This window comes from Chrysemys picta, chromosome 3 (genome assembly GCF_011386835.1).
Source record: "Chrysemys picta bellii isolate R12L10 chromosome 3, ASM1138683v2, whole genome shotgun sequence".
In the NCBI taxonomy this organism is placed as follows: Eukaryota; Metazoa; Chordata; order Testudines; family Emydidae; genus Chrysemys; species Chrysemys picta.
Window position 1 is genome coordinate 148,449,988 of NC_088793.1, and position 18,312 is coordinate 148,468,299.

The 18,312-nt window shown below is 49.2% G+C and overlaps 1 protein-coding gene across 12 annotated transcripts in view; it reads right to left on the minus strand.

The window, feature by feature from the left end:
• MDGA1 (MAM domain containing glycosylphosphatidylinositol anchor 1) overlaps nucleotides 1–18,312 on the minus strand; it is a 208,212-nt gene that overhangs the window by 15,410 nt on the left and 174,490 nt on the right. For 10 of the 12 annotated variants that reach the window (XM_042848492.2, XM_065590536.1, XM_065590539.1 and 7 more), the window contains 2 exons: nucleotides 12,473–12,625; nucleotides 10,642–10,776 (listed from right to left, as the gene is read on the minus strand). In XM_042848492.2, the coding sequence (XP_042704426.1) occupies nucleotides 10,642–10,776; nucleotides 12,473–12,625 (288 nt within the window). The remainder of the gene's footprint in view (nucleotides 1–10,641; nucleotides 10,777–12,472; nucleotides 12,626–18,312) is intronic. The other 2 variants (XM_065590540.1, XM_065590544.1) reach the window with 1 other exon arrangement.

Consider the following 18,312-nt stretch of genomic DNA (forward strand, 5'->3'; position numbering starts at 1 on the left):
TGGGTTCTGCAGGAATTTCTGTAGGGCCCCTGAGAAGATTCACAGGGTGGAGATTTGCATCCCAGACTCCAGTTCTGATCTGCATTTTATTACCCAGCCAGCCACCTTTCCTTGGGGCTAAAATGTCTCACCAATGGCACTGCCATCGAACCAATGTGGAGCTCAGCTTTCAAACCTTGTACAGGGTAGCTGGCCAGAACACCAGCTACTGGTAGGCACTACTCTTCTCTTCACCCTTAGGCTACTTTTACCCATGGAGCTGGGGATGCGACTCCCCGCTCATGTAGACATACTGTACTCACATAGCTCTCTCATCTACCTAGTGCTCTGAAAATGGTAGTGTCACTGCAGTAGCATGGGCAGCAGCAAGTAGGAACCGGGCTGGTTTGGACACTTTGCCACTACTATTGATTAGTCAACTGGAGTACAGTATTTTAGGATCTCACCTAAGTTGCTAGATTCTGCTTTTCCAGTTAGGCAGCTCCCTCTTTGCCCTGGCCTGGGATGCAGACTCCAGGCTTGCAGTCAAACTGCCTTGCTTTGCCCATCAGTCCTGGATCCAATCTTTTCCTGCACTGGGCAGTGTACGATTCCTATTCCAGTCTGCTCACACCTGAGATATTTGTTTCCAGTTCAAATGACGCAGCTTCCACATGTTCTCCTTCCCCTGGCTGTCAGTTGTTAACAGTTAATGGCCAATCATTGGTCTTCCATTATATCTCCAAGGCAACTCCATTCATCTGCTGACAGCCCCTGAGAGATCATTCATACCAACCCAGACTGCCTACATGACCAACACCCATCTCTTACTGCCCCTGTCTCAGAGGAGAAATTAACTCCTCCACACCCAGTGGGTAACACCACAAAGTGAGTGGGTAAATGGAGTCACACATTGCTTCATAAAACAAATACAGACACTTCCCACGTTCTCCACAATGGGTGATCTGGTTCAGAAATCACAGGAGTTCTTCCCTCTCCCACACTGGACGCTTTGCCTAGTTCTAGAACCAGGCCCTCTGGAGGGTTCTGAAAGGTTTATCTTCTCCCCCACTTTGATTGTTCCTGTGTGTTGCACCTCTGCACCGGGAGATCCCAGAAGTACTGGATACTAGCAGAGAGGAGAGATGTTGGGGCTGTTTCTGCCATGAGGGAAATGGATAGTACTATCCGCTTGCCAAGAGGGAGCCTGTGCTCAGAGGTTGTCATGCTTTGCAGACTGAAGAGGCTGGGATAGAGCCAAAGGGAACGCTGACCCTTCTCGGGATTGCCAGTCGCTTGCTCACCCGCTGTTTGTTCCATGACCTGTTCAGTTGCCTCCAGGAGAATTCTCCTCGGTGGTGCAGTGCAACACAGAGCCCTCCCTTGCTGCTTTGATAGCCGCCCCTTTCATCTCTGCCATAGGAGACAGCCAGGCTCTTGCGTCCTTCATGTTCTCAGCTCCTTGTGCTGGGCTCGCCTGCAGTCCAGCTGAAACAGATGTCTGCTTCATTAAGATACAGAGGGTTCAAAGGAGCAGAGCAGTTGAAGAGAGAGAGGGGCTTGGCTGCTTCACTTTCAGGCACTGCCTTTGTTGGGTCTTCAGTCACAGAGTCAGAGGATAAAAAGCTTCCTGAAGCCCCTGATCAGCAGGCAGAGATGGAACTGGGAACATACCACAGACCAGGACGAAATTCACTGACGTTTCACTGGGGAGGATTTGCCCAGGCCCGTTCTTTGCCTGTCAGCATCCTCCTTCCGCCAGTTCCTCTAGGCCTGTGCTATGGGTCACCTAATCGCATGTAGCTCCTGGCACACTCCACCTTGCTTTGTGGGTGGCAGCTCCCTTCACCTTCAGCAACTCAGCCAGCCACTCAGTTGATGCCCAATTTACACACTGGGGTCTCTGAACCCCAAGACCAGAGGCCAAGTGCAGGGCAGTTGCTGGGCCCCAGGTCTGTAGCAGCTGGTGCATGCCAGACGGCTGGAATGGCTCAGTGCAATGCCCTGGCAGGTGCAGGTGACAGAGGAGCAGAAGGGAGCACCTATCTTTGCTGTGGAACTGACGGTGCTGTTCCAAATCCACTCTCTGTTCTCCCACTCACTCCCCACCCTCGGTAGCCCATCAGAGGTGAGCCTTGCCAAAGGATTGCATGCTGGAGCGGGTAGCGGCCTCATGGTTCAGTCCAGGGAGGAAGTTTTAACATGTTCCAATTTGTTCTACTTCTGGTTTTCTGCCAGGATCAGATTATAGCAAGACAGACCCTTCCCATTCTGGGCTGCGACCGGAAATTTTGCAGGAAACTGGCTGTTCTGATGGAATTCCCACCCTGCTCCTGCAACCTCAAAAGGTTCAGACGTTGGGGTGCCGCTCCGACCTCTCAAAGCCTTTTACTAGCTGAGCAGCCACGACTGGAAGCGATGGCGGTAGCTGCACCTGCATCAACAGGTTCAGATATTTTAGGATTTTTCATGTAAAAAAATGCTAATTCCCAATGCACAATCGTGCCTCCCTAAGGCCTTTTGGAAGAGGCAGTGTAGCGGGGTGGTCACCCTGCTCCTGCCTGAAGGGGATAAAGCAGCCCTGGAGAGGGCTGCGGGGGGGAGGAGCCAGGCTGACTGGGGAAGCAGCCACAGCTGTGGTCAGTTCAATCAGGGCCCAGCTGGCCCTTGTAAGAGGGCTGTGGGCCAGAAACAGACACACATGCTAGCTCCCTAGAGAGAGAAGGTCCTGGCTGCCTGGGAAGCTGAGGAGGGGACCTAGGGTGCAGCAGTGCTGGGGAAGGGCAGAGGGAGCTGGGGAGCGCCAGCCTAGCAAAGCCCCAGGCTGCAGGCCGAGTTAAGGGCCCTCAAGAGGGTACTAGGGCTGCAGAGGGGCAACCCAGGAATAGGCAGAGGCAGCTGGCCCAACCCCCCTTGCCGATGATGAGTGGTTTACAGACTGCAGTCTGCCCCAGTGAGTGGGGGCTAGATGGTGACTGGCAGTAGCCACAGAGGCAAGGTGGGGATAGGGGATTCCCCTGGGAGGGGAGACCCAGAGTGAGGGGGTACTACGGTGGGCAGAACTCCTAGGCAAAGGGCACCAGGGTATGGGAAGGACACGGGGTCAGTGGCAGGCAAGACACCAGCCCGCAGAGGGCGCGCCGGGCTGGAAAGAGCTAATCTCTGGAGGACCAGCAGAAGGTGCCGCGCTGGTGAGTCGTCACCCCGCCACAGGCAGGATAACTGGATTTTAGCCTCAGCAGCCAAAAGGCAGTATTGTACTTTGATACACTGGGGACATCCACCTGGTGTTCTCCGACGATGCAGCAGGAATGAACACTAGCACATCTGGCTGTTCTGCTGAAAGGTACCTGGACCAACTAACTACAGGATAGATGCAATCTTCATTGACATACCTATATTGCTGGGCAGTGGTGAAGCAATTAAAACTCCACTTAGAGAATGGAAAGGTGGCCTAGAAATACGTAAGGGGAATGCGGCTGTGCAGGTAGATCTCCCACTTTCTCGTTATTTCTCTTAAATGCCTGATAAGTTTTGATTTCAGGGTTTGAATAATTGATGAAAACACCTCGTGCCCTGGAGAGGTGGTTGGGCTGCAGTTATAAACAGCTGCTCAACCTGGTGCAAAAGTTCTGTAATCCTAAACCAGAATGGGGGAGGGAGACAGAGTGGGGTCTCCTCTGAGCAGCTGGGGGTGACTGGGTTAAGCTGCTTCCCACAGGGACACCCTTCATGGCAACTCGAAGTGGGCGAACAGTGCCAAAGGTTATCTGCAGATATTCACTGGCGTCTGTAGGTGAATCTGCGTTGCCTGTTTGTACCCGTTGAAGATTCATTTCCCACTGATGTTCTGTAAACGAATTCCCCGGCAGGAATGCTGCCAAACAGTGAATTGTAAGCAAACATGAGAGCATGTTTGAAGAATACAAATGCTGAATGTGTATTTTGTATTTTCACTGGAAACTTGATGCTGTGGGACACACTTTCAGTGTAGGGGAGCACAGGGGAGTGGGCAGGTCAGGGCAGATGGATTTATGGTAAAAAGAGGGAGGAGAGAAGGGGTTTTAGCTACAGAATTAAACATCAAGTGAATCTTTTCTTTGTCCTTGACGTATTCTTTAGTTTTTAGACTCTAAGCTCTCGGGACAGGCGACAGTTTTGTTTTACATCTGTGAAGGGTCAGGCACACTTTAGGTGCTGTATGCAAATAAATAACAATAAGAATCAAGCTCATCCAATCAGAGGATAGACACATACTAGTTATTGGGCTCAAGTTGGAGTAACCAGATTTCTCAGTCTGTGACATAAAGAAGGTCAGACAAGATGATCTATTGGTCCCTCCTGGCCTTAATAATCTATGGTCCTAATTCAAAACTCATTGAAATCCACAGAAAAACTCATATTGACTTCAATGAGCTTTGGGTCAGCCCCTATGTATTCAATCAAGAGAGTCTGAACAACACAGTACAAATATCTGGTTATCTTGCCAGGTATTTATAACCCTGCTCCTCATGATGGCATTTGAGCAACTTCCAAAAAAATAAAAATGAACAAGCAAACAGCTGCTATCAGAGTACATTGAAGTCTATCTGAGGACTGAATGCTCCTCGCCCACAGCAAACAACCCATGACCTGATATTTGTTTGCATAAAATAGTCAAATACATTTTGAACAACAAACAAATCAGGAAAAGCCAGAGCCTATTTAGGGATGATTCGTGAACAAAAAAAGGGTTAAATGTATTGAATAAATTATTCATTACAAATTGTTCACTCAGCTCCTATTGCAACTTATTTCCCAAGAGCCTCGAGGGATGTGAATCATGCCATTTGGAGAAATATGCCTCCTCTACTTCAGCTCAATGACATAATCTTACATGATACAGTGCTGTGCCCTCTGGAGGCAATTCAACATGTTTTATAAACGATGTGTTATAGAGTGGGACCCCCTTCACCCACTACTAACAAGCAGCCACCTGCAGGGTGGAAAGTAGCAGCTGTTTTTAACAGTGTTCAGTAACACGACTCCAACACAGGAAGAGATGAACATACAGGTCTACAGGATGAATTTACCCACCCTGCAGGCTAACATCCTGAATTTTGTGACGAGTGCCCTGTGATCATTAATGCCTGCAAATATCAGGGCCTCTGTTTCATCTGAAAGCTGGCACCTCTGTCTACCTAGGTACCTCTCTGCCCCTCATCCCCGTACCGGTTTCAGTACTGACTCAAAAAGAACATCTCTGGCTGAATCACCAGCATCACTTCACGTTTCCCTTGGAGGCATCCCATCCAGCTAATAGCCAGGCCAGACCCCATTTAACTTGGTGACCAGACAGGATCACAGTCAGAGGTGGATTGGAATAACAGCGCCTTTAATACTCGTCAGCTGAGTTTGAGAGATGTTGGACAGACCCAAGACGATAAACCTGTTCCCTGAGCTTCGGGATAGGACAGGAGAAGGGGTAGTTCCCACCCTCCCTCTCTGGGGCCACATCCCACCATGACCCTGGATGCAGACCTCACATGGCAGCAACTAGTACTGGTAGTAAATGTCAAAAAACCTGAACATTTTGACCCAGGCTAGCAGTGACATCATGAATCTGAAGGCAGGGTGAAAAATCCCTTTCACTGATTGGATGAAAGTAGTCACATGACTGGCTATTCAGCCCAAGTACCTCCAATTTGTGCACAGTTACTGCTTTATGAGAGAGGAAGCATTCTGGGCTGGAGTCTGGGCGCTTGATTATGCTAATGAAGCCATCTAGCATGGTGGCCACACATATTAAGGCACTATGTCTGAGAGGAGCCAAATCCCCTGCTCTGAGAGACCCCAAACCATTCACCATCTGGGACTGCAACTGACAACACGAGTAACTGAAGGAGGCATCCTGATCTCCACTGCAAGCTCTGTGTGTGTGGGGGTGTGTCTGGCAGGGGCGAAGACGTGGTGCTGCCCTGGAACAGCGGATCATTTGCACAGCATTGATCAGAAGCCCAACTACTACTACGGCAAGAAGCACCATCAATAAATAGCTGTGAATCTTGATATAAGTAGTCATGGTAAGAGACACGGTTGCAGCTCCAGCAATTAATCTCTTAGCTAGTATCCTGCAAGGAGGGAACTTAGTGTAATGGTTAAAGTGGGGAACTCACAGGTTCTATTCCCAGCTGTGGCACTGACTTATTGTGATACTTTGGGCAAGACCCTTCTCTGGGTCTCAGCTTCCTCTGTTGTTAAATAGGGTTAATGGTACTGAGCCCCCTCATGGGGTGTGTGAATTCATTCATTCATGTGGGTGAAGTGAAATGTAAAGGGATCCTTGAATGACACACCAAAGAAGGGCTAAGGACAATTGTTTTCTAGATTTCCTTCTACTGCAAACAAGATGCTCTGCCGCCCTGCATTGTAGAAAGGGGATCCCCCATCTCTAGGTTCCTTGGAGCATCTCAAGGTCACAGGATACTGGGAACCCTAATTCTGAGGGGGTGTGTGTGGAAGAAGCAACAGCCAAATAACTCAAGGGGAATGGGAAGGGCCTCCAGAGAGCTCCCCTCCATCCAGCTCTCGCCTCAGCTGAGACACATTCAACATTGCCCTGCTCTGTTAGTCACTGAATATTTTATACCCTGGCTACAAACGCTCCATTTGTATTCGGTTTCTCTCTTTCGTCAGATCTATTATAAACGAGCAGTGGCTGGGAACTCTCCCAGGGACGATTTGCCTGGATGGCTATGGATATTTTATAGTCAAATTGTGAGAGTAAAGCAGCTTCCAAGTCATGGTCGTGGTGGTGGTGGTGGTGGGGGAAGAATAAAAGGTAATAAACTAGTTATTAAAAAGAAATAAAAATGTTGACTTTTACACCGCTTCTTTCCATGGTGGCAGAGGGTTGCATGGTGCCGTGGTGGAGGGCCAGCTGCCGGGAGAGGCTGGGACTCATATGCATGCTGGCCCTGGGCCTGCTGACGTTTTTCTGGCCGTGCAAACGGGACACAGGCTGGCACTGGTGCGATGGGCCTGTGCTAGCACTGGGTCTGGTACAGCTGTGCTGGCCAAGATATAAACACTAGTGTGCGCGGTGCACGTGGGGAACGGACAGCTTAGGGAGAGTGAAAGGAAAGTGGCTCAGATGTGCAGTGATTAAGTCATCAGATTGTCAGGTGTGATGCATGGCTGGGTGGGAGGTCTCAGTCCAGTTCCTCATTTGGCACAACAGGGCCTAGTGAAGAGGCCAACGACTGAATGAACCGGAGAGCTGGAGCCCTGACTGGGCTGGACTTGCTCCGTGGCTGGATGACTTCAGCCTCAGGGGACATCCATTTGGTACCTTCAGCAGTACTAAAGCTGCGGGGCCTGGTCCCACTTGATCCCCCGATCATGTAAGCAAAACTGTTCTTAGAGCAAGGAATACGGACTGGAAATCAAGATTTAACCACAGAGCCTTCTGTAGGGAACACAGTGTGTCCTTAATGGGGGAGATTAGCTACTGCCCAGAGAGCCCTCAGGCTGGAGAGCTGCTGAAGGCAGGAGCATCCAGGGAACGATCAGGTCCAAGAAATGTGGTGGATGCTAGTGGAGATCCCCAATGCTGGGTCAGATTCCAGAGGGATGAGAAGAGGAGCTCGTGACATGCCAGCTCTGGAAGACTAGTCAGCTTCATGCTAGCAGTAGGGATATTGATCCCCAAAGTGTAGGCTTTAGTGGTAGGTCACCTTACAGAACAAGATTTGGTGAGAGAGGCAGTGTTAGGGTTACTGGGTGCTCTGATTTACTGGGAGCATACTGATTTTGCCCTGGTGTCCCAGCAAATTATACTGAAGCCAGAATGATTTGAGACCACAGTGATGGGCACTACCCTAAAACAGAGAGAAGGTAAGTACGTGAACTCAGATTTATGGAAGGATGCATTGTTGGGCCACAGCACATGGGCCACAGCTCCAACAGGCAGAGGGAGAAGAATTCTCTCTCCCCTCTGACTCTATCCAGTCAGTCTGCATTTTAAAGAATTCATTCACCCTCAGCTCGGCAGCACCCACCCTGGGAAATCATCACATGCCATTAACATGAAACAATCCAGCCACCTCGCACAAATTTAACCGCCCCTTTGGGCGGCAAGAGGAGAGCGGGGACCAGACAGGAAGGATGGAGTCTAAATGGAGAAATGAACAGAAGCTGAAAGATTCCTGAGGCTGGGACATGGAAATGGGACCCAGTGGTTTTCCCGAGTCACGGAGCCTTTCTGGCTTCTTAGTAGCTGGAGTCAACGCAGAAAGGGTTAAAATGCCAATAGCAAAAGAACTCCAGTGCATCCGGTCCCATCTGCATCCATTTCATCCTCCCTCCAAACCAAACCCAGACCACCATGTTAAATGTGGGTGCTGAAAGGTTCCGATGGGAAGAGGGTCTTTTCCTGTCCTGTAGAAGGGGTTTCTTGGAGTGCCCTGTATGAGGTACAATGCCCTATGCCCAAACTAAGCAAGGCTGGAGGAGATCTCTTTTTTCCCTGCCACTCCTCCTTCCGCCACTGGTCTGTCTCACTCTGCGCTGGACTGATGAAGGGGGAAAGCCTTCTAAGATGTATGGAGAAGGGCTGGGTAAAAACATACACTGGTCAGTCCACAGCAAAAGCTCCTGGTTCACTCAACAGGCAATTGTGGCTGACCTGATCAGAGGAGGTCAGGAGAGTCCATGCACAAAGCCATGTGAGTACCCCGTTGTGACCCAAGCTCTATTGAGTGATTGGATGAGTCCAGCAGACACAGAAAATCCCGGTGTGAAATGGGACTGACATGGGTGTAAATTCAGCACAACCTGCCCCTGAAAGCACCAACACAGCCCGGCCCACTCAGACAGCAAGTACGAGCATATTGAGATCTCGCTGAATCGTCACGACATTGAGAATGCGGGGCAAAATCATAGACTCGTAGGACTGGAAGGGACCTCGAGAGGTCATCTAGTCCAGTCCCCTGCACTCCTGGCAGGACTAAGTATTATCTAGACCAGTGGCTCTCAACCTTTCCAGACTACTGGACCCCTTTCAGGGGTCTGATTTGTTTTGCGTACCCCAAGTATCACCTCACTTAAAAACTACTTGCTTACAAAATCAGAAATAAAAATACAGAAGTGTCCCAGCACACTATTACTGAAAAATGGCTTACCTTCTCATTGTTACCATATCATTATAAAATAAATTGACTGGAATATAAATATTGTACTTACATTTCAGTGTATGGTATATAGAGTGATATTCACAAGTCATTGTCGGTATGAAATTTTAGTTTGCAATGACTTCACTAGTGCTTTTTATGTAGCCTGTTGTAAAACTAGGCAAATATCTAGATGAGTTGATGAACCCCCTGGAAGATCTCTGCGTACCCCCAAGGGTACATGTACCTCTGGTTGAGAATCACTGATTTAGACCATCCCTGAGGCCTCATTGAAGGTCTAGGGGTGGACACCTTCTAAGTGACCACTGGGACAACCTTCACCTCCTCATTGCTGGGAAGCAGTTCACAGTCACATAACCAGAATAGTCCAAGCCAGGCAGGAAGTGCCCAGATCCTGGACCCCAGCCTCTTCTGCCTTGCCACATATCGGAGTCATGGTGTAAGGGACTGGTCCCTGGAGTACATTCCATGCCATTGACCTCAGTGGTGTTGAGGCAGAGCTGTTAATTAACCTCATTTACCAGAAGGCGGCCACACTCCTGTCTGGGCCGTGATTTTTTCAGTCAGGCTCCAGTCCAGCAGGTGATTAATAACCTGGTGCACTGTGGGAAGAGTGCATCTATTATTCAAATTAATGAAATTATAATCAAGAGGTGACAAATTAGCAATTATTCCATGACTGTACATGGAAACTCATTAGTGTGCCAGGCTCTTCCATGGTGCTTGCTAAGTACATGGGCTCCAACTCAGCAGTCAGAGGAGCAGGGTGGGAGGAGATGCCCCCTCAGAACAGCTTTGCCTCAGGATACAAGTCCCCCCCCCCACAGATCTGTCATCCTGTCAGAACTGGCTTCCACCCCAAAACCACTTCAGCAACCTCGGAGTCCCATTTTCCCCTTATGTCCCACAAAGGGACAATACCCCCCTGATACAATTCCCTCTGCACCCCACCAGGCCCACAGTCTCTCCTATGATATCACACCCCGCTGTTTCAAGGGGAGAGACGGGAACATCCACAGCTGGCCGAGGAGGGGATGAGGGGGATTGTGGGATGGCTGCGGTGTGGCGAGAGAACGAGAGATCAGATGCAAGGGCGTGATGTTATGCTACAGCGCAGGGGATAGAAGAGCAGGGGTGAGGGGCCGCTGCAGGGGATGGTGATGGGGAGCAGGTGTTCTACAGGAAGGGGATGATCAAGGGAGCACAGCCCTGTTTCATGGGGGATCACGGCATGGTGCTGGTGTGGTAGGGAGGCAGAGGCTCAGGGGCTGAAGGGCTACTGCAAGGTACAGAGTAGGCACTGCAGGGAACTGGTGCCCTTGTCAGAGAAGGCTTTAAATGCAGGGCTCGCAGCCCCATTCAGCTCTGCACTGGGGGGTGGAAAGGACTATTTGAGGATAACAGAGGATCACAGTGCAGACATGGCTGGAAGACCCTCCCCCATGGGGGATTCCCACCCCAGGCCAGTGTTGCCCCTTCTCAGGTGACTCACCAATGTGCTTCCCGTACATGTGGTAGAAGAAGGAGACGCAGAAGTACTTGCCGGTGATGTTGTACAGGGGGCTGATGAGCCGGGCCTTGTCTCCTTGCACCCGGGGCCGGGAGGCCTCAATGAACATATAATAACCTACAGACCAAGAGGGAAAGGTGGGGAAAGGCAATGCACCAGGTCTCCCTCCCTGCAGCTCAAAGGAGATGCTGACAGCTTAGAAGCAACATTTAGGGCAGGCTCTGACATGGAGAGAAATGCTGGGAGAAGGAGTCAGGCTTGCTCTTCTCACTCTTGGCTGAGCAGTCTTTGCTTTGAAAACACCCAACCATGTTCTTGGCCAGTTGTGCCCTGCTGATCCTGCTCAGGTTTTTTCACCTGCCACTGGAGTATACTGAGGAGTGGCAGCAGGACAGTTAACTAGATAGGTCAGCAGTTTGAGCTGGCATGGCAGAGGTCATGCTTTTCAAATGTTGGGATTTGAGCTGTTGGTGGGGGGGAATTAAGTCCTTCCCCTGCAGCACTGGGAACCCCAAATCTGGCTGCTTTGTGCAGGAGGAGAACTGGGGAGTGAAATGGATGAGAGAGAGGAAAGTGAAACTGATCACTCTAATTTCACTGTGCCCAGCTGAGTGAGAAGCTCCAACAAATTTGCCCTGGATGGCAAGATCTTTAATTAACAATATCAGAGGGGTTCTTAGGACCAGTCTACACTACAGCCCTATATTGGTATAACTATGTCACTCCGGGGTGTGAAAAATCCACCCCCCTGAGCGACATGGTTATAGCAACCTAACCCCCAGTGTAGACAATGCTGTCAGCAGGAGGGCTTCACCTGTTGCCATAGCTACCGTCTCTCGGAGAGGCGGATTAGCTACGCCCATGGGGGAGCTCTCTCCCGTTTGCACAGAGCGTCTTCATTACAGCGCTTCAGCAGCGCAGCTGCGCCGATACAGTGTTTTAAGTGTAGACCTACCCTTAGTAATGCAGGGAAGAAGAACAGCTTTACAATGCAATACAGATTTAGAATACAGCTGTTTATTTTACTGGTGTCCATTTCATATTGGAGAACAATTACAGGATAAGCAATTTATTTGGCTGGTAAATGGGTGCTTCCCATGTGCTCATCCCCCTTTCTACAGAAGGAGGAATGTAATACTGCTAGGCTAAAATAGCAGAATATGCTCCCTGCCCAGCCAGGGGGCTCCTTCCACATCTGCACTGCACCCCAGAGACTTGGCAAGCAGAGGAGACCACAAAGCAGAGATAAGGAGGCTGTTCCAAAGCGGGGTGCTCAGCACTTACCCTCACCATTCACACTTATAATCCCAGCCATCAAGGGCTCACCCAAACCGCTTCCAAGTGGGCGCGGCACAGAGGAGATTTGGTGGGCTGGTGGCCTCACTGGGATCCCTCCTTAAGATAACATCTGGTTGGAACCAGCTTGGACATTCCTAACATTCAGTACTACTTGCTTCTCCCTCTGTGACTTCAAAACAAGCATCAGATGGGACAAGGGCATTTGGCAGCAGGCAATTAGCTGGTAACGAGCTCTCACTATTCCTTTAAACAAAGTTGTGGGCGTTTTAATTGTGTATTTAATGCCAATCAGTAGCATGCAAATTAACCGCCTGCTCCCTGCGCCCCATGCAGAGCAGACGTGTGTGTCTGGAAAGCAGATCAGCACTCCATCCTCCGGATCTTGGGGATGGGGGGGCAGGGGGCTGAGGGCTAAGGAGCCCCTGACAGGGGTTTGGCAAGACACAGTACAATGGCTCTTCATGCTCTCAATACGCACAGAGCTGAGCAACAGGAAAACTGGAAGCCTGCATACCTTCTTCCGTGCCACTGATATCTGTGGATGGCCCTGTGTTGACAGTGCGCTTGGGGTTCTGAGTCAAGGCATTCTGACGGGTCCAGTCAAAGTTGTCCATCTTGTCTTGCATGAAGCCACAGATCTTCTCGTCCTCAAAGTGGCAGGTGTTATCTGTGGGCAGAAAAGGGGCCGATCAGTTACTGAGCTTCACCATGCCCCAAACCTGCTGGTTTGGCTTTTTCACTTGGGGGGTGTGCGCAAGTCAGTGTTTGTGACTCTGCACTGTAATGCTGGGTCAGTGCAGAAGGAATCCATGTCGCCACAGGGGTAGGTGGGCAGGGAACTAACCAGGGAGGAAAGCTTAATCAGCTTAAAAAACTCAAGGAGCCCTTGTGGCACCTTAGATACATCTAGCTTGGGTAGAGGATGTGATTGTCTACAACAGTGGAATAAGGGTACTAAGACCAAGGAGAAAGGAGAATCAGTAGGGTGCTCCGTGGGGGCAGAGCTATAGAAGGGTAAAAGGAGCATTCAAGCTAAATATACCAGAAAAGTTTCCAGAAAGCGATATCTGCTAGATTGTCAAATCATCTCCCCGTAGAAGCCTCATCACCAGGATACTTGAAACCAGACTGGACTAAGCATGAGCAAATGCACTGTAGGGAAGAATCTGAGGCCAGGCCTACTCTAGAACAGGTTTGCAGGAATAGATACAACAGCAAAGCTCCCTAGTGGAGAGACAACTTATATTGACAATGGAGTTCCTTTGCTTGTGTAGTTAAGCCACTTCCCTGAATGACATAAAAGCTACATCGGCCAAAGGACTCTTTTGCTGATATAAGCTGCAGCTACACAGGGGATTTTGCCAGCACAGCTGTGTTGGTTGGAGAGTGATTTTTCCGCCTCACTCCTAACTGATACTGTTAAGCAACAAATCTTTGTAGAGTAGACCTGGTGTGAAACAGACTATACCAGCAAAAGCACTTTTATGCTAATATAACTGGCTGGATACTTTTGCTGGTACAGATTTTTTTTTTTAAGTCACCCTCCTCCCCCAACTGACAATCATATTCCACAAAAGCTTCTAGCGTAGGCCTGACGTTACATTGGCTCCCACGGAGTGGACCAAATGGGACCTGACAAGGCTTCTCCACCTTTAACTTTTATGATAAAGGACAGGTCCAAGGTCAAGGAGATCAAGGCCCAACCACTGACCTTGGATGCCTGCACTGGGATTCTGTTGAAGTCAATGGGAGCTGTATGTAGGAAAGAAATAGAGCAGAACTAGAACAGGGTCCAGTGATGGCAGGTGAAAATGATTAGAGGCTGGAGAGAGAAATCCATAGGTCAGGAAACTGGATAAGACTGGGATTGCTCAGTTCAGAGAGGAAGCGAATTGGAGGGAACACAAGTGAGGTATAAAAACTCACACACAAGTGGATGGTGCAGCAAAGGTAAATCAGGATTGTGACCCTGACAGACCAGGTGCCAGCTCATGCCAAGGTCCCCATGTTTCCACTGAACACTGACAAATACATTGCTAGAATCAGTCTGGCTCACCTGTGTCTTAGTATTGTTAAAATAGGTATTAGAAGTAGAAGAGTGTGTTTAGGATTTAAACATTATCTCACTTATAACATCAGTATCCCATATTGCAAAGTAATATTTGAGCATTTGCACTGTAAGCCTTTGTAACTATGTAAATACCAGACAGGAGAGAGACATTAACTAGTGTGAAATACAAGCATCCAACAGAGGCTGTTATGTCCTGCCAGACAAGGAAGGCCCATCAGCACCAGAAGGACTGGAGTGGAACATTAAAGAGGACCAAAGACTTTGTTGTTTACTCTCCCCCGCTCACCCCACAAAGATGAGTCATGCAAGTGAATTCTTCCCATAAGCTGAGTTTGCAGCTCAAAGCAGATGGGGGGAAGGGAATAAAACTCCTTAACACGGAGGAACAATGTCTCGTTGCTGCTTGGACTCCGTGTGTGCGTGTGTGTGTGTGTGTGTGTGTGTTTCTAGGCACAAGCAAGGGATCCTCAGCTGCTTAGCTTCAGTTAGACCTAAAGGACATATTTGCTTATTATAGAAACTTGTTACATACACAAATGAGTTACAATCTTAAAATTCAAAAGGTATGTTCACCGGCTTTAACCTTGTAAATAACTCTCATTTCCTTTCCCTAGTTAATAAATCTTTAGATAGTTTAGTATAGGACTGTCTACAAACAGAGTCTTTGGTGTGCAAGCTAAAGTGCAGCTGACCTGGAGTAAGTGACCGATTCTTTGGGATTGGGAGTAACCTGAATATTTGTGAGATTCATGGTGTAAGGGATCATCTATCACAAAGGCAGGCTTACCTGGAGTACCCAAGGGGACTGTCTGGGACTCCATGTTAAGTTATAGTGCCTGAGGCGTTTACACTTGATAATTGTCTGGTGAAATCTAAGTATAGCTCTTACAGCCAATTGGGGGTTTGTGCCCTGGTTCTTCACAGTCTGCCCTAAGCCACTGCAGGACAGCTCAACCAGGAGCTCTGCTCTACCAGGGGCATCCAATGACATTGGGAAGCAACACGTTTAAAAGGAGAAACTGACATAGGCTAGCAATCCCTTTGCTGTGGGCAGGGCCGGCTCTAGCATTTCTGCTGCCCCAAGCAAAAAAAAAAAAAAAAAAGCTGCGATCGTAATCACGACCGGTGGCGGCGATTGGGGGGGGGAGGGGGGGGAAAGCCACGATCGACGGCGGCAGTTCGGCGGCAGGTCCTTCGCTCCTAGAGGGAGTGAGGGACCTGACACCCCCGAATTGCCGCAGGTGCCGCCCCTCTCCCTTGGCCGCCCCAAGCACCTGCTTGTTAAGCTGGTGCCTGGAGCCGGCCCTGGCTGTGGGACACAAGCTGAGCACTAAGCACCAGCAACACATTTCCCTTAAGGGTATGTGAAAGCACAACTCTCATTTACATCAGTTCCTATGTTTCCAAATTCCTGTATCCCAAGAAGTTTGATTCCAGATGTGGCTTGCTTCAGAAACTGGCTGGGAGAGAGACCGGGGTTACGTGGATTTCAGTGGATCAGTCAGTGTCTCTGGAGATCTTATCTGGAGTATAGAACTTGGGGCTCTAAATTGTTGTCCCCTCTTTCTACTGTATGCCTGTCTCTCCTTGATGGCACATCGCTATGGGGACTGGATAGCACCCACCATGTTAGACTTGGGAGGGTGAAAAGGAAGAGAAATGGACCTCTTCTGAGATCCATTGGTATCCACACACGGTCCTCACTACCACCTGCGCCATATGCTCTGTCCATGAGGGACTCAATCACAATGGTTCACTAACCAAGGCAGCTGGGTTTTGCTGCTGAATGCAGGCCCCTGGAGCTCAGCAGGAAACTGCTGAATGTAGTCATAGGGAGCTCGGCTGCCCATTTAACTTCTGATTAACCCTGGCTAAGTGCTCTCAGTTCAGTCCATTCATTTCTAATTAGCATCTTAATCCAAATTAGCTATTGCTTTGTAGCGCTGAGCGCAGGGGCTGCTCTGCAGCTGACGCTGGAAGAGGAGGAGGGAGAAGTGGGGACTGGCCCTGGCAAGAGCCTGGGAGATTAGAGGCATGGGGATCACGGTCATATGTTCTCCATGGCTGGTTTGTCTCCAGCTCCGAAAGGCAAGGGAAGAAGTGAGACAGCAGCTGCTCTGTGTCCTTTCCAGGGGGTTATGTGAATAAGGTGGCTGAGATCCAGGCCTGCTGTGCTGAAGGTCTCAGCACATCCAGCAGATCACGACAGGGGAGGCTGGTACCCACCAGCCTCCAATCTGTTTAGGTTGTACCAACACGCCTGGCTTCACCTCCACCAGGCCCAGCTCCTATACCAGCAGAATCAGCCCTGCCAGAGTGAAATACTTGCCATGGTTTAGCCATGTCTTGTTCTGTTCATTCCCTCTGAAGCATCTGGCACTGGCCACTATCAAAGAGAGGATACTGGGCAGACGGACCATTGGTCTGACCTAGTAAGGCCATTTTTATGTTCTTATGCAATAATACTTTTAATGATCCCCTGCATTGCTGAGAATACAGCAGTAACCTGATGGCTGACCCTGGCAGTGTGATGCAAACCCTGCCACAAATTCCATCCACCTGGCTGGGATCCTGGTTCAGCAACAAGAAGAGCAAAGGAACCTCCCTGTTTAAATATTAAACCGTTGGGTTAAATATTGAACACACAAGCTTTTCTCTGGGTTGCCAGAGCCAACGTGGAGCGGGATTCCCAAAGGCAGCTCTTCCTTCACCTGGCAGAGTTCCTCAATGTGCTTTGCAGTGGTTGCGGCTGAAAGTGCCCTGGTATTTATCCCTGGTCACAGCCACCTCCCTGCACTCACCCAAGAGTGATCCTCTACCAGGGCTCTTAGCATTTCTAGGCTTTTCCCTTTTTAGAAAAATGGAACAGAGGTTTTCACGTCAGGTATGGGGGAGCCAGTCCCAGCCTGGATATTCAGGCTGTGGTGCACATAAAGAAGGAAGCTATTCCTAGTTACAGACTATGGGAGCCAGATAGTGATTGTTACATATTGCACACTTAGGGGTACCTGCACTTCTTATTATTGTGATTTGATGGCTAAGACATGGAACTGGGCTACAGGAGAGCTGGGTTTTATCCCCACTCTACCACTGACTTCCTGTATGACTATAGGTAAGTCACTTCCCCTCGGTGTGTCAGTTTCCCCAGCTGTACAATGAGGACATTGATGCTTAATCCCCTTTTGTAAAGTGCTTTGGAACTCAAGGATGAAGAGCACTAGATAAGAGTGTTCAATATTATTAGACCCATAATGCATTCCACCTAAGGATCTCAAAGTGCTTTATAAACATTCATTCACTGAGCTTCAGAACACCCTGGGGAGATACGTAATCATTATCCCCATATTACAGGCGGGGAAATTAAGACCGAGCATGACATTCAGCCTGATTTGCACTCATTGCATAAAGAGCCAATGACAGAGCAGGGAATAGAAACAGGAGTCTCCAACTTCAGTCCAGTGCTCAAGCCACTAGGCACACATACTCCTTTCCCAGGGCTGGGCATAGAACTTGAGAATCCTGAATCTCAGATACATGCTCTAACCACCCAACTAATTTCTCACTTCCCCACATTCACAGTAGGGGAGGAGGTTCAACTTTCTCTAGAGCATCTCCCATTGACCATTGTCAGAGGCAGGGCTAGAAGCACTAGGTGCAAACAATGGACTGGATGAATCTCCTTAGGTCTATTCAGGCATGGTAAATCCCATGGGCTGATCACCCTCTATCGCGTGCAATAGATGACCGATCACGTTAGCACGACATGCAGGGAGACGGAAACACTGCTCCTGCTCAGGAAGGGAATGACCTGTGGCAGAGAAAACAATAATCTCTTATCAGGGGGTAGCCGTGTTAGTCTGTATCTACAAAAACAACAAGGAGTCTGGTGGCACCTTAAAGACTAACAGATTTATTTGGGCATAAGCTTTCGTGAGTAAAAACCTCACTTATGCATCCGAAGAAGTGAGGTTTTTACTCACGAAAGTTTATGCCCAAATAAATCTGTTAATCTTTAAGGTGCCACCAGACTCCTAATAATCTCTTATATTTCACTACGCATCATTTCCAAAGATGTCAGAATGCTAGACTGGACATACGGGGAAATCATTTCACCCACCACTTTTGGAGTGGAACACGGCAGCTGTTTGACTGCACACACAAGTTCTGCCCAAGAGTTTAGAATAGGAAGTGAAGATTGTAACCAACTGAACCAGCAGGGGGAGTTCTGGGAGAAAGAACAGACTCACCCAAGCTGGAATTTGGCCCTGGGTTAACACTTTTAC